This window comes from Lucilia cuprina, chromosome 2, assembly GCF_022045245.1.
Source record: "Lucilia cuprina isolate Lc7/37 chromosome 2, ASM2204524v1, whole genome shotgun sequence".
Taxonomy (NCBI): Eukaryota; Metazoa; Arthropoda; class Insecta; order Diptera; family Calliphoridae; genus Lucilia; species Lucilia cuprina.
Window position 1 is genome coordinate 45,253,233 of NC_060950.1, and position 25,963 is coordinate 45,279,195.

The window sequence follows — 25,963 nt, forward strand, 5'->3', positions numbered from 1 at the left end:
TTTATGTTGAAATTGCGCAGTATTTGCAGAGATAATATTCAAAAGTAAAAACGTGCGTTCTTTCACATAAGAATAATTTTTATTAATAGATACATAAAATATAAATGTCAAACATTTACAGAGTTGTTATATAATGAATAATAAAAATTGCCAGATAGTTTAGAAATTCATTTTCATATTCCAACATCCTCACTAAAATGAAATCCTAAACCATTCCCAACTGATTCACAAATTTCAAAAATTTCATCTTCACTAGGGGTTTGATTAGTAAATCTGCAATCATGTCATCTGAGGCTATCTTCTCCAAAACTACCTTTCCATTAAACAAGCAGTCTCTAATAAAGTGATGACGAACATCTATGTGCTTCGTTCTGGGATGATAGGATTCATTCATGGCTAACTGTGTTGCAGCATGGTTGTCGCAAAATATCTTAATGGGCTCAGTCTGTTCTCCAAATAGTTCCTCTTCAAAACCTTTCAACCATATGGCTTCTTGAACTGCTGCACCCATTGACATGTATTCGGCTTCACATGTAGATAACGCTGTTGTGTTTTGTTTCTTGGATGTCCAAGTAATTGGCGCTCCCTGTTTCATAAATACATAGCCGCTTACGGATTTTCTCCCATCCAAGTCACCTGCATAATCAGCATCGCAATAGCCTTCTAATTTCAAGTTTCCATTCTTAAATATTATTTTGTAATTTATCGTGCCCTTTAGATAACGCAGAATTCTCTTAGCTGCTTGCCAATGTTGCATACCATAATTGTTGTTGAAACGACTCAAAAAATTGACTGCATAACATATATCGTGTCTTGTTAATTGTACTACGAATAACAAACTTCCAATAAGCTCCTTGTACGGGTATTTCTTCATTTCCAATTTCTCCTCTTCGCTTTTAGGACATTGCTCTTTACTTAACTTCACGTTCACATCCATTGGGGTAGATACCGGATTACTTGTTGTCATTGAGAAACGCTGTAGAACTTTCTGAATATACGCTGACTGATCTATTGTCAAGCAACCATTTGTCCTCTCAATGCGTAGTCCTAGAAATGATTTAGCACTTCCTAAATCTCGGAGTTTAAATGCATTCTTCAATTTTTCAATTAATAGATTCTTCTGCTGTTCGTTGTTCCAAAAAATTATTATATCATCCACATAAATGGCCAATATGAATAGTCTATCGTTTTCAATTCTGAAATAAATACACTGATCACTTTTTAACTGCGTCATACCAAGATTTCTTAATGTGTCACTCAATTTCAAATTCCACATTCTGGACGATTGCTTTAAACCATATATTGGTCTATTCAACTTTAACGTTTTACCATCAGGGATTTCAAAACCTTCAGGTGTCTCTATAAAAATCTCTTCCTCCAAACCACCCTGTAGGAAGGCAGTGCATACATCCAAATTATTTATTTACAAATTGAATTCAACAGCTAACGAAAATAAATATCTCAATGAGGAATACCTTACAACCGGCGAATAAGTTGTAATCTATATTGGAACGTTGAGCACAGCCTCTTGCCACCAGTCGAGCCTTGTAGCGATCGACATTACCATGTTCATTATACTTTAATTTAAATATCCATTTCGTAGAAAGTTTTCTTTCATTACCGTTGCTATCTACAATGCTCCATGTGTTATTTTCGATTAATGAACTAATTTCATCAGTGATCGCAGCATTCCAAAATTCTCTTTCTTTGCAGTTGACAGCTTCGACAAAATTTTGTGGCTCCACTATTGCACCTATAGCTGCATATGTTACAAAATCGTTTATAATGGTTGGTCGGGATATTCTCGATGAACGCCGGAGAGTTTGAACCTCGTTTACCTCCTCACTTTCTTCCGTAACTTCGCTAGATGTAAAACCAAGTAGTTCATCCTCATCGTCATAATCCGAGTTGTCTTGTGGTTCCTCAATAACAGAATCATCATTGGAATGATTGGAATTTTCCTCAAGTATCATCCTCACTAAATTACCATCATTCAATGATTGAGATCTCTCAATTAACCGACCATTATCAATAACTGGGGCTTGGTTCTTCGCAAAATACATCTCATTTTCCATGAATACTGCATTGCTACTTACATGCATTTTCCTTGATATTGGATTGTACAGCCTATATGCCTTCGAAAATTCACAGTATCCAAGCATTATACACTTCACCGATCTAGGATCCCATTTCTTTCGCAACTGTTTTGTTGTCATCATCATTGCCACGCATCCAAAGACCTTTAAGTATGATAAGTTCTGTTTACGGCCACTCCATACCTCTTCAGGCGATTTTTCATTCAACATTTTGTGAGGTGTTCTATTTAATAAATAAGCTGCCGTACTTATCGTCTCAGCCCAATAACACTTTCTCAAACCAGCGTCATACAACATGGTCCGCGCTTTTTCAACTATGGTTCTGTTCATTCGTTCAGCATTTCAAAAACTTTACATAGATTTTTTAGGAAAATATCCCAGGTCAAAAAAAGGTAATGCCTACATCTTTATAGTTGTGGACCATATGACCAAATTTGTTTTTCTAAAAGCGATGAGGGATAATGGACAACAATTTACGTCCAAAGAGTTCGGGAAAATGGTCGAAACATATAAAATAAACCACATGAGAACAGCAGTATATGCTCCTCAATCGAACGCTTCCGAAAGGGTCAACCAAAGTGTCTTATCAGCGATAAGAGCGTATTTGGAAAAGGACCATAGGGATTGGGATATAAATTTACATTCAATTGAACTAGCCTTAAGAACATCGGTCCATACAACCACTGGTGTTACTCCATTCTTTGCTTTGTTTGGACACAATATGTTCACTTGTGGCTCTGACTACAGATTGGCAAAACAATTAAGAGCATTAGAAGACAACGAAATCATGATGGATAGGTCAGATAAGATTAGACTTATTAGGGAAAGAATAAAGGAAAGCATACATAAAGCATATGAACGAAGTTCTCTGAGATTTAATAGAGGTGCTCGTGTAGTACGATTTGTGCCAGGCCAGGAAGTTTATAAAAGAAACTTTGTCTTGAGTGACTTCAAAAAAAAAATAAATGCGAAATTCTGCAGGAAGTTCGTGAAATGTAGAATTCGTAGTGTTATTGGAAACAATATGTACGAGTTGGAAAGTCTGTCAGGAACTCCTATTGGAATTTATCATGCAAAGGATATAAAACAATAGAAAATGATAACAGTGCAATATGGTTTGATTTTGAATATGTAGTTATAATTAGGATAAAAAATAGAATAATTATAAGAGTACATAAGAGTACAGTACGAAATAGAATAATTATAAGAGTACATACATAGAAAAATAAGTTAAGATGTGTTTTGTTGGTCTAAGTGGTCTATTGCCAATCGAATAATATCTGATATGGACTGTATAAGTAGAAACTGTAATATTTCTGGTGATGAACGTATGGTGTTCTGTTGGCTGTGCTTGGGAAACTACCATTTAAAATGTAGTGGACTTAAAGCTCGTGATGCAGATGCACTATCCGATAAAACCAAGAATATTCAATGGACTTGTCCAAACTGTAGAATAATTGGTATTGAATTTTATAAATTTTTCAAAAGTTACAAAACAGAATTTGATGAAATTAAGAAAGATTTTTCAACTTTACAAGGAAAATTGTCTAAATATGGTGAACTATTTTCCAAATTCACAAATTTAGACAATTTCGCTGTCTCTCCGAAACCAAAACGCAAACGAACTACTAAGGCATCATCAACATCTCCTAAAGATTCAAATGTTGCAGCTCCTAACCAGTTTGCCGTTACTCAACCCATAAATCCTAATCCTACTAATCAGTTTGCCGTTACCCAACAAATGAATGAAAAACAAACTAATTTAGGTCTAACTCCAAATCCATTTAACGTTACTGCATTTTCATCTTCGAATATCCCAACTTACGCGAACGTTGTTTCTGATCAGACCGTAAATACGGCTCCCCCCTCTTTTCGAATCCTTTAGTATTTCCCTCACAAAGCTTATCATTGAATGCACTTCATCCTAACGAACAAATATCCAATAATTATCTTCCGGTACAAACCCCTTTACCGCCCAACTCCTCAAATGTTGCAATAAGTACAAGTGTTAACAACCAATCATTAAATACGTTTGACACCGTTGCTACGCCCAAGCCTCTAAAAACTATTCCTCCTAAGAAAACTATATTTGCTACCCGATTTGCGCTAGATACAACCGCTAATGATATTGACTTCTACATTAGAAACAATCTCGGATTGGAGCTATATAATGATATTCAAATCTATAAGATTAATGCCCGTAATAGAGCATCATTCAAAATTATTGTGCCAGAGACTATTTTTGACCAATTGGTACACCCAAATTTTTGGCCAAAAAACACAATAGTTCGGCAATTTATTTATCGGGAAGATAATAACGTTACCCTTCCTAAGGCTGCTGACTATGCTCCAAAAAACTGAATAAATCTGATTTTCCATTAGTTGCAATCGCTTATCAGAATGTTCGTGGCTTGAATTCAAAATTGAAGTCCTTTTTCCTACAAAGCTTTGACATTGAGCAAAACATCATAGTCCTTACAGAAACATGGCTCCGAGACAAACCTGAGAGGAAAATCCACAACTCCGAAATAATGTGCAGTAAATTCCAAATTTATAGACGTGATAGAGTAGGAAAGGAAGGTGGCGGAGTTTTGATTGCAGTTTCAACTCTTTTTCCTTCCGAAGAAATAATCCTTAATGAAGTCCATGATATCGAATTCATTGCAACGTGTGTTAAAACTAAATTAAAGACTATCTTTATTACATGCTCATACATTCCTCCTGCATCAAGTATCCAAATATATGAACGACACTCTACAGCGATAAAGCTCGTAGTAAATTTATCCAAACCCGATGACTTAATTATTGTCTTAGGAGACTTTAATATTCCTAACATAATATGGTCTAAAACTCCGGATTCAAGTTTTTTAAGTCCATCAATAAACTCGGAATCAAGTTTAGACTTTATTGATTCCATTGCAGAATTGGCGCTTTTTCAAATAAATAGCATACCAAATTTATATGGTAAAACACTGGATTTAGTATTTGTTGATCGCCCAGATGAATTTAAAATAAAATACAACGCATAGATCCACTTTCGACTCCAGAAGATGTTTATCACCCTACACTTGAAATTAGTTCAAATATTAATATGCAAATAACGGCAAAACTAGTTCCGAAAGAAGAAAAAGTCTTTGACTTTAGGAAAGCTGATTTTTCCAAGTTAAATCGCCTACTCTCATCAGAGAATTGGTTCGATTATGATTCTCACAAAAACTTAAGTCCATATAACATCGATCTAATTCTAAATAACTTTTACGACGTCCTATTTAAATGTTTAAATTATCTATTCCGATGAGAAAACTAATAATTCCAAATGGCCCACCATGGAATACAAAGCAGCTCACTACACTGAAAAACTTAAAAAATAAATACTATAAAAAATACAAGAAATCCGGCCTATCTACTGATTACGCGAAATACTCAATATCCAGATCAACTTTCAACTTGGCAAATATCCAGTGTTACAATAATTATATTTTTAAAGTAAAGACAAATTTCAAAAACAATCCGAAATCTTTTTATCAATTCGTTAATTCGAAACGTCGGATATCTGGATATCCTTCCATGATGAAATCCGGAGATTCAGAATCTTCAATTGATTCGGAGATTTGCGACATGTTTGCTGATTTCTTTTCCTCTTCTTATTCAAAGAAGTCACTAAATATATTATCAAATTATCCATATTCAATCTTAGAGGCAACTCCAATCCACTGTCCAACAATACACACATCCACTGTACTCTTGGCTATACGAAAATTAAAATTTTCCGATAAATATGGTCCTGACGGTATACCAAGTGTGTTCTACTGAACTGTATATATCCTCTTATTTCACCCTTAACATACCTTTTTAATGCATCACTTTCCAACGGTTATTTTCCTGATTTCTGGAAAAAATCATATATTATTCCTTTGTTCAAATCCGGAAACAGATCCAACATTTCCAATTATAGAGGTATTGCCAAATTAAGTGTTATTCCAAAACTTTTTGAGCAGATAGTCACAGAAACACTGTCACACCAAGTTTCAACATTTCTGTCACCATTCCAGCATGGATTTAAAAAAGGACGTTCAGCCACCACTAATTTATTAGAATTTACAACTTCCGTGATCAAATCTTTTATGCCGGCTATCAAACTGATACTATCTACACGGATTTCAGTAAAGCATTTGATAAGGTGAATCATAACCTATTGCTTTACAAATTAGACAAACTTGGACTTACACCTATATTCCTCAATTGGATTTCCTCATATCTTAAAAACAGATATCAATGTGTATCGTTTAGAGGATGTACATCGAAAACCATCCCAGTTATATCCGGGGTCCCTCAAGGTAGTCATTTGGGTCCAGTATTATTTCTAATATTCATAAATGATTTACCATCTTGCATCACGAATTCCAATATATTAATGTATGCCGATGACGTCAAACTTTTCCTTAATTTGAACCATTCCAACCAATGTTCCTTACTCCAAGCAGATCTAAACAATTTTAGCCAATGGTGTAATGCGAATTTAATGGATTTGAATTTGAAAAAATGTAAGCAAATGACATTCTTCAGACGAAGTCCAGTAGTCTGTAGCTACTCGATAAATAACTATCAACTAGATAAAGTTGATGTGTTCCTTGATCTTGGCGTTCTACTTGATAACAAAATGTGTTTCAATTCCCACATTTCCCAAACTGTTAATAAAGCAAAAGGTGTATTAGGTTTTATCAAACGCTGGGGAAAAGAATTCGATGATCCTTACGTCACAAAACAATTATTCACGTCGCTTGTAAGACCTATTTTAGAATATGCTTCAGTTGTATGGGATCCTCAATATGAAATCCATATTAAGAAAATTGAATCCGTACAAAAGCAATTTCTTTTATTTTGTCTTCGAAAACTTCCTTGGAATCCTAACATTAATCTTCCATCATATGAAAGCCGTTTAGCTCTCATTAAACTTCCCTCTCTACAAAGTAGGAGAATATGTATGAACATATCAGTCATAAGTAATCTAATGAATGGAGTAATTGACTCTGAGATCTTACTACGTAAAATCGAGTTAATAGTCCCAATTCGTCCAACAAGAAATTATATTCCACTTAAGCTACAATACTTCCGTTCAAATTACGCCAACTTTGATCCGATGCGTAGAATGTGTGCTCAAGTCAACAAATTATACAATCATATCGACTTTTCAACCGATCCAAAAGTCATCAAAACAAGCATCCTAAACTTTTTAAATCAATATCCTCCCTACTAAAGTAACATTATTATTTTAGTTTTATTATTAGTATTATTATGCTTTATCTTATTTAATGTTTTAAATCAATTGTAATTAGCCAGTAAGAAATTGTAATTTCATTGGCGAAATAAATAAATAAATAAATAAATAAAAGTGTTTAATTATATTTCAAAATTACACCTATATAAAGTGTTGTACAGTGTAGTAAAGGAAAGCAGTACGATATGAGAGATAAGTTTAATAGATTTGACTTATGTTTGACAAATATAATGTGCAATAATAAGTTAAGTTTATGTATCTTGTAGTCTTATATGTGTTAACTGTTTGTCTGAATTTACACAAAGTTGTCCATGATATGTTCTACGAATTTTATGAAAATAAATTAGGGATAGATGCAATAGTGAGGATACGTTACAGATCTTCTATTATATGTGCAATATTAGTATAAGATTTGTGTACTGTCTTCAATGTGAAATTTATTCTGAAATTTATACACCTATGTCCTGTCGTACAATGTTTACAATAAAATATGATATAAACTAATTAATATTTCCGTGAACTATACATATCGGACAGAAGAGCAACGCTAGGAAAAGGGGGTGAGGTTACTTAACTAATGCTTTGTATGTTGATTGCCCGGTTAACTAGTGCGGGGAGTTGGCATGTTCTTCCTGGATGTTCCAAACATTAGTGGCTCGTCTTGCACCTTCGTTTTTGTTGTTCCTTGCTTTGTTTTGCTTGCATAGATTTTTTTGTTTCCAGTTTGTTTTATTTGTTTCTGTTTTACTTATGTTTGTTAAGTTTTTCTTGTTAATTGTATGTAATTGTTTTAATTCTTATGGTCTGTGATTTGTTGTTCATTGTTTTTTTTTTTTTGCCAGAATTATGAATTTGTCTTTCGATATCTAAATGTGCATGGTTTTGTTTATCAGGCATAAACGTCAAAATGTGGAATGTAAACCTAAGAGGGTGATTTAAGATTAATTAAATCACTACGCAATTAGAGTTACCATGTCGAAATTAAGAGAATGAAGAGAAAATTAAAAAAATTATATTGAACATTATATTCTCTTAAGAAAAAAAGGCAACTTTTCAAGGCTACAACAGAAAGTACTCTCTTGATGTACATTATATTTTTTTGTAGAAAATACGTTATTTTTTTTTCTTAATAGTATTTGTTTTTACAAAAATTCAGTTACTTTTCTTGTGTGAACTTTTTAAGGAAAAATCAAGATTACGAAAATCATAAGTCTAAATAAACGGACAGTTAACAAATACTTGCTACCGAGGTAACATTAGTTCATTAAAAAAATAATAAGACAAACTTTAAATTGTATGTTTGTGTGAAAATTCAAATTACATATTTATATGGTGCCAATATTAAAGACAGTTAATCTTTCATTATTAAGTTATAGAATAAAAGAAAAACCAGTGAGTATAAAAAAAATCTAAAACAAAAACAAATAGTTTTGAAGAAAATGAATATTTTATTCAAACAGATTTGTGCCACTGAAATAGAAAGCCAAGCAGCTAGGATAATTCTCCAGAAGCTTGAGAATACTCGGCTATATCTATATAGGGTAGGTTAATTTATTTATTGTTTTATTTATTTTTAAATAATCCCCATTTTTAACATACATACTGACTGGTGTAGGGTATCATATGATCGGCTACGCCCGACTATACATTCATACTTGTCAAATTTAAAATAATAAAAATATCACTTCATGGGATATAAAAAGTAACTTAATAATAACAGAATACAACAAAAAATATTACATCATGTGTTCTAAAAACTAAATTCTAAAATAATTATCTAAAGGACATTTAATAGAGTATTCAAACGATTAATTGTCGTTCGGTTAATCGATTAATTTTTGACGATTAATCGTTCGAATAAATGAAAATAGTCAAATTTCAAATAACGAATAATCCGAATAATTTCTATCAATTAACCGATTAAGAAAAACTCACTATTTAGCAGTAAAATTACTATGTATTTTCTACAAATTTAATATTTTTATAATAAATTTTCTTCTTTTCTTAATTTCTTAATCAATTTTCTATAATAAAGAAAATATATTTGATGATTTTTGAAAAGAAATCATGGAAATAATTATATCGCTTTTATTTTTACAACCAATTTTTTTGAGAACATTGTTGTATTCTTAAGTATTTCTAATAAGTTTCCAGCAACAGTTATAGTTGAACTAGTGTTCAATGAAACGTATGAATTCTAGAACTCGTTGAAAATCTTAAAAACAGTAATGTCTTTATATAGAAAAGCATTTCACATTAACAGGAATAATTTCTAGTATTTTATAAAAAACTAAACATGAAAAAATCTATACGTACAGGAAACTGTGGACCATTAGTATTAGCTCTGTGAACTCAGTTTTTCATAATCAGCTCTTATGCTCCTGTAAAAGGACTTTAAACTTTAAAAGACATCCAATTTCAAAAAATGGAATTCCAAATTTATATTAAAAAGTTGGTATTAATATTAATTTCAAATGAAGCTAAGTTCCTCTGCTTCGAAATAATATAATTTATTTCATCAAGAAAGAATTGGAAATCTTAAAGAAAATATGTCACAAAAAAGTAGTTAAAAGTTTTTGAGTCGTAAATGAAACCTTTTTATATTTAATTTTTTTGTTTTTTCTCTAAGTGAGACAGGTAAATAATATACATAGATAGAATGTACAACATTGGCATTATAAAATATATATAAATGTTTTAAATATTCGTTTGTAGTCCTTTAAACTTTGAAATCCTTTTATAAGGACATAAAAATCGGAGTACGCAATTCTATAAGAGGAATTTATTTTCACATGCTTATCAACTTTTTCATGTGTGAATGCTTTTTTCAAAATTGTTACAGGGTGTATATGAAGAAAATTATTGTTAAAAGCAATAATAACATCTAGTTTCCTTTTATTCGAATAACCGAATAATTTTTAATTATCCGATTATTAACCGGCTAACGTAAAACCTCAAATAATTATTTGTCGAATAAACCGAATAAGACAAAAATCCGAATAATTGAATACCCTAGATATTTAGCAAAGAAACATTTAACCATTTACGGAACATTTATATCTATCGAAGGGGTCTCATCTTAGCTATTTTTAACTTTTGCACTTCAACCTTTAATGAATGCAGTTCATGGGCTTCCTTTGCTTGTATTTTATATATTTCTAATTTTTGTTTTTTACTTCCAGTAATTTTTTATTTATTTCATAATTTTTATATATAGTTTTCTCTAATCGTTCAATTTTTCTAATTCCTTTTGGGTCTGCGCCTGCAATTTTAAGAGCTTTAGACGCTCAGAGTTCACATTTTTGCATTTGCGGCGATTTCTTGTTCTTCGTGACGCAGAGAAACTAAAGCCGCAATGTATATTTCCGCTTGTACATTTTCAACACCGGATGATTGTCCTGAAGGTGCAACTTGCTCCCTTATTTATATTAAGTTTGATACACTTACCTCCAGTGGATTCAACGACACTTCTTGCGAGGGTACCACCAGTTGCCAGTAAATTGCTCCTGTTGTTAGCAAGTTTTCTTTTTAAATTTGCCTTATAGTGTATCCAAACTTGTAATACACATAAAATATCATTCCACTTTAATTCTATTAGTCTACTTTCCTAACCATTACTTACCCATTCCCACTCGTGTACTTCGCACGAGTGGGAATTCAAAAAGTAACTTTGTATAACGAAAAAGTACCAAAAATTCCCCTTTTATGTGTGTGTTCTCGCCTAATCCGGGCTTTACATACTTAATTTCATGTGTCTAGCCAATAACAACGTAACGTAACGCTAAGTTCATTATTTGCTTTGTGTTTATAAACAAGAAATTACAATAACAAAAAAATTCCGTTTGATACTGTGTTTTGTTTGTTTATTGTTTTGTATAAGCATGCACGAATAATTTAAATTTTTTATCAAATGTTCAGAGGTGGTCTCGAATTTTTACTCATATCTTCGCTATTTATGGGCCGATTGGGCGGAAATACGATCGATAGCCTTCTATTCGATCGTATTTTCGATTATTGAAAATTCTAATATCGCAGATATATGGGGTCTTCTAAAATACCAATACCGAAATAAGCCAAAATACATATAACTCTCAAATATCAATACCGAAATAAGTTGAAATACCGATAACGCTAAAATACCAATACCGAAATAAGTCAAAATACCGATAGCGCTAAAATACCAATATCGATATTTTATTAAAAATACTAAAATTTCTAAAAATGAGTAACTTTTCACTTTATTAATATTGTTAACGCACTGGCGTTTTTATTACTTTCTTAAACATTATTTTTATACTCACCGTCAAAAAGGATAGGTAGTATATTGATTTTGCACTTGTAAACAAAGACTGAAAATAACTTGGCTTTTTAAATAAATCACTAATAATAATAGTTATAAAATGATTTTTACTTAAATGGTTTACTATAACCACTACTACTTTTGTTATTTGCTATGATTTCTGAGTATAGATCTGCAAAAAGATTTTAAATTAAATCTACTAGATTTCGTGTATGTGTAAATGGGGTATAAGAAATATTCAAGAATGGACAGAATACCCAGTTGAACGACTCTTTATTAATGCTACCAATAGACAGCTTTATCTATGCTGGATAAATTGCAGAGTATATCTCATAACATATATAAATCGTTAGAATCTTCCTACAATGTAGCAAATAAAGTTTAGCTTAATAAGATTCTATCGTAGCAAAAAATAGTAATGGCATACGTTATCAAAAAAGTGTAAACAATAAATTGAACTAATAAGTCTTATAACGTCTTATTAAGAATGTGTTATATAAAAACTTTGTAATTCATTCGCCATCTTCGTGAAGTTTCAGGAACTATATATTTTTATACAATTTACATTGACTTATTATACCCTACACCACTTTAGTATACCAATATACCCTGGGTTTGTGCTGATGTTTGTAACGCACAATAATATTGGTCCTATACCCACCTTAAAGTATACCAATCGCCTCAGAATCATTTTCTGAGTCGATTTAGCTATGTCCGTTCATCTGTCCGTCCATGTAAACCTTGTAATCAAACTACAGGCCGTAATTTTGTAGATAATTGAATGAAATTTGGTACATGATCTTCAATTGTGCAATTTTGGAGATAATTCAATGAAATTTGGCACGTGATCTTCTATTATACTATAGACGAAGCCTATTGAAAATAATTAACATCGGTCCATTATTTCACCTAGGCCCCATAGAACTGAATAGGGCTTTTAAGTTCAAAATTATGTTTAATATACTCATATCTCTTTACTCGTATGTCTTTAGTATATCTGAGGCAAGGTATAATTCAACTTAAATGCTTTATTATGAAAACTAAATCACATTTTATTCGTATACAGGTGTAGGGTATTATATGGTCGGCCTCGCCCGACTATAACTTCTTACTTGTTTTTCTATTTACATTTAAGCGATCAATACATTTCATTACTTAAAAGGTATTTTTGAATTTTCTAGAATATTGAACCTAGAAACGTGAAATTTACCGTTTAATTTAAGTGATAACCTATAGTGGATTTTTTGCATTTTCTACAATATTAAATTTAGAAACATGAAATTAAGCAAGTACGGTCCGAAGTAAGTGTGAACATGTGGTTTTAATGAACACACGATGAACTCTGATTGAACGAAACAAATCTTTGTTTTTTTTTAATTTTTATAAAAAACACCAAACGCCAAACTATTTCCTTAACGCTTTTTGTATAACATTTCTTATTTTATGACAATTTCAATAAAAAGCGAAAATAATATGACTCCTCAACCAACTAAAAATTTCTTTGTAAACCAAAAATACTCTACAAAAATTTTTAAATTATTTTTCCCTTAATTAGCTCAAAACTAAGAAATTTTTGAGACCCATTTTAATATAATCTAAGATATTTTCTTTTTATATAAATTATACTGAGATCAGGATTTTCAATCGCTGATAGAGAACTGAAACCCATTAAAAAATATTTTTCTTGTGTTTATTACATTAATACGCTTTGATTGAGAGGTATTCCTACATGAAATTATAATACCTCGTTCACATGATGCAATTACTCGCAATTTAAGCTCTCATTCAACCTCAAATTACATACTGAATGACATGATTGACCATACAAAATTTAAGCTGCGAATTACACAATGTGTATCAGCTATTTGTTTTCATTGGTTGGAGACAAACAAAAAATAAAATCACAAAATTAATTGAAAATATAAATTTAATTTGTTAAAATAATGTAACAAACGTATTTTTGGTCAGATAAGAAAATTATGAAAAATTTATGACTCAACAATGACAATTACTAACTAATAAATTTTCAATTAATTGAATTCGCCAAGTTTTACTCTTTTTATTTAATTTTATTATATCTTAAATATTGAGATTATTGTAATATCATTATTATCTTGAACGATATACTTATGTATACAATGTTGTCAATTTACAAAACTAAGCCCATATAAACTTATAACTATATTACACCAAAAAAATTCTAAACGGAGTATTTATAAACTTATTGCGATATAATCAAAAACTGCTACTAACATAAAATTCTTACAGTTATATTTAATTATCAATAGCTTATAATAAAAATATTATCTACGATTTTTATACAATAAATACGTTTTCATTGAATGCGGAAGATGTAGTTGTTGAACCCGATCTTCTAAGTTTGCACGGCCAAGTTCCTGTCGTATTGTTCGCCTACATAAATCCATTAGTGGCAATGGCTCAGCTATAAAATAATAAGAAAAGAAATATATTACTTTTTTTCATTTAAAATAAATAATAGAAATGTTAATTTATTTATTATGGATTGGCAACCCTGTTTACTAAGTGTTAAAAAGTGCATTAATTTTGATGCACAATGGTTTTGTTAAAAGCGCAAAAAAAATTAAAGATGGCAATTAAAAAGTCACAATGTCTTTTGTATTTCATAACATTTAAGGAAGGTAAGGAATACGTTTTAAAATGGCATATGAAATGTATCATCTCATAGTTATTTGTTATTGCTCAATTATATTTGATAATATTTGCAATTTGCAATATTGTAATTAGTAATGAAAATTGTAATCATTACAACCTGTCTTTATATATCAATTGTTATGACACTGAAGTTTTTAATTACTTCAAAAGGTACATTATAAATCACTTTTGATTTGTCTACGACACAAGCACTACGTGCAATTACAAAACCATCTACTTCTACGAGGTCTTAGATCATTTATCGGATTTTTTGGATCTTTATACCAGTACCGGATCTTCTTTGGCACCTTCAACTCTATTCCTATATTACAGTCCACCGGAGATATCTTTATCATTTATTTATTTCTACGAAATAAGGTATGTAAATATATTTCAATTGTGAGCAAGTGATAAAATTCGTATGTTTTGTTTCGCGAACATACACACACACATTTCTTTTGTGAATTTTTGTTTTATTTTTTTTTTTAATTTGTGGATACATCTCACTAATTCGAACTCTAATTTATATTTAAAATTTTTTAATTTATTTTTGATCCTACAGACAGAAATTCATACGGTTTATACTTTGGAGATTCAGAGTCAAGAGTTAAAAACACTTTGGGGCAAAGTTAAGACGACGTATAATGAATGTCTTAACTCTTTAGAGTCCGAAGAATTTGATGTGGCAGCGGCTAATTATAAAGCTACCTACACAGCGTATATCCAATGCGGAGGATCTATCCATGAAAAAATAGATGAATTCAAATCTGCTTTGAAAAGCAATGAATCTCCAACGGTATATTCGAACTCCGGTAATACAGATCATAATCTAGCACTACCTCCTTGTGATATTGATTCATTCAGAGTGATTATGTTTCTTGGCCCGCTTTTAGGGATTTATTTACCGCAATTTTTATTAATAACTCGCGGCTTAGCAATATAGAACGGCTTTGCCATTTAATAAAAAAACCGAGAGTGAAGCAAAAGAAATCGTTTCTAAATATCAACTTGTTTTGAAGTAGACTGGCACGATTTAAAGGAAGCATATGAGAATCCTCGAATGTTGGTACATAACCAACTAAAACTTATTTTTGGCCTTTCTTTCCTTGCCAAGGAATCGATAGCAGCACTCAAAACACTACAACGCGGAATTAATAGTTGCCTTTCGGCTCTTTCTATTTATAAAGTGCCTACGGATAATTGGGATCCAATTATAATTTTTATGTGTATTCAACGACTGCCTATTTCTACAGTTATTTTGTGGGAACAGGGTGTTAAAAACAAAACTGTTTTGTCTACATGGAAAGATTTCGATAACTTTCTGACAGAAAGAATTCAGACATTGCAATGTCTTCAAGATCTTAAAGGTACAAACTCGACGTTCCCACGACAAATGGATCTTCGCTCCGGAACGACCCGAGTCATACTCGGCCAAAGTTTGTTAACCCAGCGACAGCTGTATCAACCGAAAGTTTTTTCCCCAGGTGAGCAAAACATGTCGGCAATTTTGCTCAAACTCGTCTTAATTATAGCCGGCGTTGAACAAAATCCAGGTCCTGATATCTGGTTTTGTTCAATATGTCGTGAACGCATAAAGCGTAACACCACCTCAGTCCAATGCACCGTTTGTAATAACTGGTGTCACCTGAAAAGGTGCTCAGGACTAGCTTCATTGGAACATGTTGTAGTTCACAGCCCCAAAACCCCCGCACTAATCCCCCTACAACCCCCGGACACACCAGATCACAACAATTACGTTGGAGATGTTCTGTCTGTCAGGATGTAATTGGTAGGAACATAACATCAGTTCAGTGCAATGGCTTTAAAGACTGGTGCCATATGAGAAGATGCTAAGGTTTACGATCGCACAAAGACTGGAGTCATGGCTTTTTAGCTCCCTATTGCGTAAATAATCCCCCGGCGACAGTTGCCACCCCAGTCACACCTGTGCAAAACACCCCGCGCAGGACTGTGCACACTCACCTGAATCTTCCCCAACTACAACAACCCCCGGCAATAACACCATCAAAAATGCCTAGTATATTAAATATACCACAACATCGGCACCCCCAGGCGGCAGATGCAATTCGGGGATTCCCAACAATCTTTTAAGATCATGCAGTTAAACTGTAATGGTCTTAGGAATAAGGTCGTGGAAATCAACAACTTCATGCATATGAATAACATCTTCATTGCCGCCATTCAAGAAACGAAGCTAACCAGGGATTGTAGACTCTCAGCTTCCAGTGACTACAACATCACAAGGAGATACAGAGAACGTGATCATGGCGGTGGTCTAGCTTTCATCATAAAGCGAAACATCAACTATACGTTGACATCACCACCCGTACCCCCCTCTCCTGACCCCTTCCTGGAAACAAAGAGCATCTCAATAAATACTGCAGATATTGAGTTAGAAATCATCAATGTATATATACCGCCCGGTAACAGCATTGGGCCAAATTATCATCCCAGCATTTTCCATCTTCTGCAAGGAGATAACAGAATAATACTTGGCGATTTTAATGCTCATCACGAGAGTTGGTACAGCTACCAAACGATCCACGCGGTAATTATATTTCTGACCAGATAGACGAATCGGACTTCGCTGCAATAAATGTAGACTTCTCTACGAGAATAACTCCCCGCTGTTCAAGCTCCCCAGACATTTCTATAGTCTGTATGTCGCTTCTTGCCCAGACCACCTGGCAAGCCCAAACAGCTCTAAACTCCGATCATATACCAATCCTGATCACGGTAGAGAAGCCTAGCGACGCACGTTCGTAAACTACAACAAAGCCGACTGGCACGTCTTTACGAACATGTGTCAGAAGGGGTGAAGCAATATTTAGGAAAACTGTCCTTCAGGCGGCAAGGCGCTTTATCCCCGCAGGAAGAATTCCGAATAGTAGACCAAACTTTCCATCTCAGGCAGCACGTTTGGCAGAACAACGCGATCACCTTCGTGCATGCAATCCAGCCGACGAGCATATTGAGCTGTCGACGGCACAAATTGACTCAATCGTCGACGAACATCGCCGCAACAAATGGTTAGACCATCTAAACCATTGCTCAATTGACTCTAAATCGCTATGGTCTACTATTAAAAGTCTATCTGGCAACAATAGGAACCAAAACCTCGCTGCTATTGCGTTTAACAATTTGCAGCATACAGATGCCAAAAAATGCGCAACACAACTTTGCAGGCTATTTATCGAACACCCCGCCACGCAGAGCCGGGCCAAAAGAGTTATAGTTCGGAGAACTAAGAATCTCACCCGAGACTCTTAGACATACTCCTTCACCCCCCGTGAAGTCGAGAACATAATCTCCAAATCAAAACCATCTAAAGCTCTCGGTCCGGATGGCATCTCTATGTTAATGCTAAAAAAACTCGGTGTAGTAGGTCTGGAATATCTAACCCACCTTCTGGAACTATCTCTTCACCAATTGGTGATTCCTGATATCTGGAAGGTCGCCCGGGTAATCCCTATTCTAAAACCAGACAAGCCCGCTACTCAAGGAGAATCCTACCGCCCTATCTCCTTGTTGTCACCTGTAGCAAAGATTTTGGAATCACTACTACTACCAATCCTGAAAGAGCATTTGCCGCTCGCCAATCACCAGCATGGATTCAGGGAAGCGCATAGCACCACAACAGATCTAACTCAGATAACCTCACAGATCGCCAATGGCCTCAATCAGCAACGGCCGTGTCAGCGTACCATCGTCGCCGCCCTGGATTTATCCAAGGCCTTTGATACGGTCGATCACTCGATCCTGATAAATGACATCACTAACTCAACACTCCCCAATGATGTCAAACGCTGTATAGCTTACTATCTCTGTGGAAGAGATGCTTTTGTTGAGTTTAGAGGTCAAAATTCAAAATACCGCAAGATAAAAATGAGCGTGCCTCAAGGAGGAGTATTGTCACCTTTACTCTTCAATATTTATCTTGCCGGGCTTCCTGAACCCCCCACTGAGGTCTCGTTGGTGTCGTATGCAGATGATTGCACCGTCATTTCATCAGGTGTCAATATCGGCGACATAAGCGCCAAAATCACCCAACACTTGGCCACCATTACAGACTTTTTTCAGCAACGCAAACTTAGATTATCTGCTTCTAAATCCTCGGTATCCTCTTGGACCAAAGAAGTAAGGACGGCGCTAAACATCTCCGTCGAAGGACGTACTATCCCCACGGTTCAAAGCCCGAAAATATTAGGAGTAGTCTTTGACAGCCTCCTTCACTTCGCAGGGCACGCAAACTACATCAACCAAAAGGTTCGAAACAGAAACAAGGTCCTTAAAGCTTTAGCTGGCACCTCTTGGGGCATGGATAAAGAGACGATTGTAGCGACGTATAAAGCTATAGGTCGCTCTCTTCTCAATTATGCTGCCCCAGTATGGACCTCTTTCCTCAGTGATACCCAATGGCGAGGTTTACAAACGGCTCAGAATAATGCACTTCGAATCGCAACCGGTTGTGTCAAGATGACGAATGTGGATCATTTGCATGAGGAGACCAGGTTACTGTCAGTCAGACAACATAATGTTTTGTTGACTAGACAGTTTCTGTTGGCATGCCATCTGCCTAGTCACCCCAACCATCAGATTCTGATGGAGGATCCCCCTCCTAGGCACATCCGGGTGGACTTCCGACGCTTTCGCAGCGACATCCAAGACGTCATACCATCGGACGTCAACAGACTGTCAATTGCAAGCGCCCGGGAAATGTTGCATCAAATGGCGGTCACCGAGGCCATAAATGGCTATAGATGCAACAGAGTCCTAAATGAAGACCCCCTGCGATATCGGATTGTGAGAGACAGTTACCCAGGCACTCTAGAACCATCTTGGCACAAATAAGAGCCGGTTGGTGCAGTTTCCTTAACTGCTACCGTGAACGTATCGTTCCAGGCACTTTAAATCGTTGCCCAGCATGCCATCAAAGTCCTCATGACACGGTGCATTTATTCAATTGTCCTGCTAGGTCTACAAATTTGCGCCCCATAGACCTATGGTTAAGACCGACTGAGGTGCGCAGTTTCTCCAGCTCCCCCTTCCACCTACAGACACAAACTCAAATAATTAAGTATCTCTTATTCTAATTTCAGGAAAGAACTATCGGACACAGTCGAACTGTTACAACAACAACAAACTCGACTGACGTCGACTCTTCAGTGCATTCAAATAGTTCTACTATTACTAAACCTTCATGTATCTTATCCCCAATCAGTCACACTATTTGCGAAATTGTCGTCGATTTAAAAATCTTTCAGTATCTGATAGAATTTCTACTGTGAATGATTATAACTGTTGTACTAATTGCCTTTCGAGGACACATAAAGTAAGAAGTTGTACAATCAACAATAACTGTTTTATTTGCAATAATCGACATCATTCTATGCTTCATCTGCAGCATACAGATAATTCTATAGTTGAAAGACCTACTGTTTCTACTGAAGAGAATTCCAGTGAGGTTCTACGACCCACTAACTCTCACACTCGACAATCGCATACGTCCAATAATGTTACTTCTAATCCACAAGTATTTCATACTAGACAGAATCAGTCCGTTTTATTAGGGACTGCAATGGTAAACATAATTCATAACAGCCATAAGTATCAGGTCCGTGTTTTAATAGATTCGGATTCAGAATGTGCTTTCATTTCTGAACGTTTAAGAAAAAGATTAAAACTGCCAACTTATTCTTCGAATTCTAACGTTTCTGGCGTTAATAATATGGTTTTTGGAGTTTTAAAGTTTTGTCCTTTGGAAATTAGTTCAGATTTAGATTCTTCAGTAAAACTATCAACTAACGCATTTGTTTTACCAGAAATAACAGGAAATTTGCCTTCGACTTCTGTAAATGTCGATATAGGAAAATTATTGCCAAAACTTTGTTTGGCTGATTCGAATCTTTTTACCAGTAGGCCTGTAGATATTCTTATCGGAGCAGAAATATATCCGCGCATTATTTTACCGGGTATACAACAAAACGTATTAGGGTCATTATTGGCACAGAAAACTATATTTGGTTGGATACTGACAGGTCCAGCTAATCCATGAGATTTTGAAACATATATCGACAATTTAACGTATTCTACGTGGTCTAACGCTTTTTAACCTTTAATTTATTATCACTTTAAAATGCTCACAGAAATATATTTATGTTCCTACTACCTTATTCATGTTGGAAAAGTCGAGAGACTTTCCAAAAATCCACCTGCAGGACTTCGGTTCTGTGGGGAAAGTCAAGAGACTTCTTAAAAATCCACCTGCGGGACTTCGGTTCTGTGGGGAAAGTCGAAAGACTTCTTAAAAATCTTCATCGTTTTAAAATCGTTTGCAATTCCTAAGGTATTGCAAGGTGGCCGGCAATATTTAATTTAAAATTGATTTAACTACCTTTTTGAAATACTATTTATAACAACGTTAGAATTCTATAAAGCTTCCCTTTTTTTGCAACTTTGTTGGAAGATTCTAACGAGTAACCGCTAACGGTGCTTAAATATTGTTTGCCACCAAAATTATGCTTGTTTCGTTTGACATTATAAATCACTTTTGATTTGTCTACGACACAAGCACTACGTGCAATTACATTTACAAAACCATCTACTTCTACGAGGTAATTATTGGTTTAAATAAAAGAGATCTTCATCTCTAATAAATTTGAAAAACACATATGTTTTATTTTTATATAAAATCTTGGGAAACTTGTTGGAGCTAAACAGTAAGGTTCTAAAAACAATTTTTGTTATTAATTAAAGTTTATATTTTATTTTAGTTACAGATGTAATTGTTAGATTTTTACTCACAATTTTTACTTCACTATATACACATTATTTTAAAAGACTATAAATATTTATAAAAATTCTCCCTTACACCTTAATTTAGTTTACACAACTTCTTTTTCAGTGCAGTTCTCACTCTCTCAAAATGATTGGCAATAACTGTTTTAGAGTATGTTGATCAGTACATAAACAAAATGCTTTAATGGCTCATACCTTGAGCTTAGTATGATGGATTACATCAGGCGATAATACATTCAATCCTTCTATCAAAAAAAGTTTTTTTAAGCTCCCTTAAATGTTGATGGCTATTTGGGATAGATTTATTGAATCAAGGTGTGATAACAACTATATTTTATTACGTCTACTTTCTACGCAAATGTTTTTTGGTTTAATTTCAATTTGAAATGGTTTATGAAGGAAATTATGATGAAAAATAAAAGAGAATTACATTACTAATTACAATCAAAACAAAACTAAAAATAAATTTTATATTTTATAAAAAAATATTTTTAAAAATTTCAAACTAAAAAATATTTTTCATTTCCATATTACAATACATTTTTATACCCTACACCACTATAGTGGGAACGTTGTTTGTGATGTTTGTAATACACAAAAATATTGGTCCAATACCCACCGATTGATTCAGAATCATTTTTTGAGTCGATTAAGACATTTCCGTCCGTCCGACTTGCTGGCTGTCCATGTAAACCTTGAGCGCAAGGTACAGGCCGCAATTTTCAATATAAGGGACGAAGAATATTGAAAATGGTTGAAATCAGTCCATTATTTCACCTAGCCCCCATACAACCGTACCTCCCGATTTGGGCTTTTTATGCCATAATTACGCCAAATATACTATTATCTCTCTAGAAATTGTAATGATCGGCCCTTATTTGACCCTAGCCTCCATACAAACCCCCTCCAAAAAATGGTTTAAACGTCTAAAATTGACTTGTAACCATTTGTAACGCATTGAAACTCAACAAACTGTTATTTTAAATTATACCCTTTTCCCAAATTTAATAAGGGTCGGCCCATGTTTGACCTATATTCTACATAAAGCCTCATTTAGAAAATTTTGTTTTTTATCAATAAATCGCACAAATACTTTGGTGAAATTCAACATAAAAATTTCTTTATAAAATATATAAATTTTAAAAACATACTCATGGTGTAGGGTATTATATGGTCGGCCATGCCCGACCATACTTTTTTACTTGTTAAATAATACTTTGTATTACACATAATGTAAGTTACCTTTTTGTGGAATTCTTAAAACTTTTATTGTAAATTACATATTTAACAATAACCACTAACATTATTCTTAAATTTTTTTCTTATCTTAGCATTTAGTAGGCATCTGTAATTGATACTGACAGATAATATTTCATTAGGTTTTGGTAAGGTAAAATTTAAAAGTGAGAATTTCTGAAGCTCTTCAAATCTTCTTCAAAGTAAAGTTTTTGGTTTATAAATCATTTCAGAGAACATTGTAATTCCTGTTAAAATTTTTCATTAATTTTCTGCTATTAATCATAGAATATTCTAAATCTAATTTAGGGTGGAAGAAGTCTGACGGAAATCTTTAATTTGTATAAGAAAGATAGATGTCCCATATACCAGAAATTTCCAACCGAAATGTTATTTGGCGCCGCATAAAGCAAGCATTATGCTAGGGTAACAATCCAAAAAGCCTTGTCCAAGAAATACCGAAACGACCTATACCTTTGTAGACCGAGGTGGCTCAGACTTAGCTAATGAGTTTTATGGTCTCCACCAAAATCCAATAAACTTTTAATGGTTCTCCACCATGTATAAAAGTAAAAGTTGGGTTATAAATCCGAATGCATATGGTTAATATGTAGAACTTGAAAAATAGTAACGCGGTACCGTTATCCGACGCTACACACCAAACCAATGTGGTAGTGAAACGTAAAACTCTCGAAGGCAGAGCAAAAAGGACGGCCTGGGTAATCAGGCCGTCCTTTTTGCCGTAATGGGAATGACGCACGACGATCTTCCTTCACCCAGAGCTGAATTACAAATGTAATTTAAGGAATATGGCTTTATTAGATATGGACTAAAATCAGTAAAGCCTATGTATTGATTTGTCTAAAATACTCACTCGGCTCTTAAATATCAAAATTCCTTTAAGTCTAGTAAATTTTGCTGAAGAATACAAATGTTTTTTGGATAAAATACCTCTATCTTCGAAAAAAATTTTATTGACTTTGAATCCATTTCTGGATAATGACCCAGCAAAAACTTTCATTAACAAGTAATGAGTTAAAATGCTAAAATAATTACTATTCACTACTTATAAATTGGCATTTTAACTCATTATTTTAACATGGTGATGTCATTGGAGGCAAGTACTTACAACTTAAGCTTACAAGTAGTGACTTAAATAAGGTATTACTTTGATGTCACCAAAATGACTAATTACATGTAAGGACATAATAATTTCTTCATCGTAATGAATTAAAGAAGTCATAGTTAGTAATAACTAAATGAACTAGTTACTTTAAATGTCACCAATCACTATTGAAATGTAAGTTCCAAAATATGTAGTTCTAATAAAATGGATTTTATTTTGAATCAAAAGGTTTATTTATATTCATATATACAAATGTAAAACAATTAACATAAAACATAAAAAACTTAATAAAAGAGCAAAAAACTAAATTAAATGTTAAGAGTTCTTTTACATTTCATCTAAAAATATTTTACAATATGGGTTTTAAACATTTGCATTGAACATCGTGGGCGTAATAATATGGGGTGCATTTAAAAATTTTAAAATATCTTCTTTTTGTTTTTTAACATTTCTTTTAAATTGTCGTTTGTCGCGAATCTTCACTTGGTATATTTCTTTTATTTTATTAATTACACTATATTTTATTTTTTAATTTTTTCAATATTTTAATATTAAAATTTTTGTCACAACACGTAATTTTCTCAGGATACTTTTTAAAAATAATTTTTAAATTTTTAGTTTATAAAATTATATTTTTTATATAAACATGGCATAGCCGAGCAAGTTAAATAAAGGACTTTTTATAACACTATTTTATAATCCAGCAAAAACAGATTACATATGGACCATATGCATGGAATGAAATATATTGATGTGGTAAAATTTTTCATATATAGCCAAGTATGAAGTCAATATATTTATAACAAGACATATGACAGTTTTTAGCTGGATGAGGAAATAATATTTAGAGTTTTTTTTTTTTAAATTTATGGATTGTATTGCTTTTATATTTTCAATTTGAATCTACTACTCATGTAACCGAATAAACAACTATCCTTAACTTATTAGTATTAATTTTTATGTTAATTTACATAAATAATACTGAGTTTTTACAATTCTTTTGAGCGAATTTTGTTAGCACCATTTTCATTACAAATCTTGGTACATACAGTATAAGTAAGTACTTATACATCAGAATAAAAGTAAGTAATTACTAGATAACTTCTAAGTAATTCAAACGGTATGTTGTAGTCATTACAATGTAAGTACTTATGTAATGACTTGCCATTACCAAGTTTTTGCTGGGGAGGGTGTTATGAGACATAATGGTCGTTTGACAAAATCACCTTCATTAGTCTATACCAAACGGCATCCCATATTGTTGCCATATTCTTGTCGCTTTATTAAAGGCTTACGATTGTATTCTTGTTTGTTTTGCCATACATTTAGAAGTCACTTCAGATTTATCAAATGATAAATTTTTGGCTGATTTTAATCGATTTATATCGAGACGAGGTTGTCCCACTTCTATGTTCTCCGACAACAGAACGAACTTTGTGGGAGCGTCACGTGGACTAGGAAGGGAGTTTAGAACATTTGTCAGAAAAGCGTGCTCGGATGCGTTCCACTTATGGTATTAATGGATTAACGTGGCGATGTATTCAAGCGGGCGCTCTTCATACGGGAGGCTTATGGGAAGCGGGCGTTCGAAGTTTTAAACTATATTTTCTTAATGATGTTAACTCCGTGATATATCTTTTAGGAACTTTCAATGATTCTAGTAAGAATTGAGGCTTGTCCTAAGACCCATACTAGTTTCACCGGAGCCTTCTATTTACGAATCCCCAATCAGTCTCATATATAGATATATGAAAGTAAAAGCCTTCTGTCGACGATTGAAGAATGAATATCAAATCTTCATAGTTATAAAAAATGAACAAATGTCTTCAACTTCGGGCTTCAATGCGTGTAAACAATGTAAAGGAAGACACCCGCTAAATAGGCGCGCTAGTTTTGGATAGTTGCCTCACGAAAATAGGCTTTGTATTTTAATCGACTTTGCTATCGATGTTTATCGACAACACCTGGCTAATGAAGTACAATCAGTCGGGACAGGTCGTAGAGACTTTTTAAAGTCTTTGACCTTTCATCGAAAATATTAAAATTTTAATTAAAAATTACTAATTAAATAATTAAAATGAAATTTAAAAGGAAAACTAATTATAAATAAGTTTATCTTAGATTTATTGCAACTGACTTTGTCATTGCAAACACAAACAATAACATAAACAAATATGGGCCGATTTTGATGAAATATATATTTTTTTGTTAATATGAAAGCAATATAAAAACATTAAAATAAATTGCTCAAATTTAATTGTTATTATCAAAAACTATTAAATTTTTTACAGACGTTTTATTAAATTAGTTTTAATAATTATATGAATTATACACTAAAAATGTATAAAAATATGAAATAACCATATAAACTGTATAACATACCTGAGTATGTTGGTTATTGATGTACGTAATTTTGCTCGGGTATAGACAAGACG

At 33.3% G+C, this 25,963-nt stretch overlaps 2 protein-coding genes across 4 annotated transcripts in view; one reads left to right on the forward strand and one right to left on the reverse strand.

Moving 5' to 3' along the window:
• Nucleotides 1–21,647, forward strand: part of LOC111686066 (probable dolichyl pyrophosphate Man9GlcNAc2 alpha-1,3-glucosyltransferase) — a 363,172-nt gene extending 341,525 nt beyond the window's left edge. Inside the window, exons 1-3 of one of the 2 annotated variants that reach the window (XR_006940047.1) lie at nucleotides 14,402–14,725; nucleotides 14,910–15,159; nucleotides 21,273–21,647. The gene's annotated coding sequence lies outside the window, so the exon portion shown is untranslated. Of the gene's footprint in view, nucleotides 1–14,401; nucleotides 14,726–14,909; nucleotides 15,160–21,272 lie in introns of those variants that run through there. The other variant, XR_006940049.1, reaches the window with a different exon arrangement.
• LOC111679312 (protein gustavus) overlaps nucleotides 13,709–25,963 on the reverse strand; it is a 92,605-nt gene continuing 80,350 nt past the window's right edge. For both annotated transcript variants that reach the window (XM_023440862.2, XM_046945110.1), the window contains one exon: nucleotides 13,709–14,117. In XM_023440862.2, coding sequence (XP_023296630.1) covers nucleotides 13,978–14,117 — 140 coding nt within the window. In that variant the 3' untranslated portion in view covers nucleotides 13,709–13,977. The remainder of the gene's footprint in view (nucleotides 14,118–25,963) is intronic.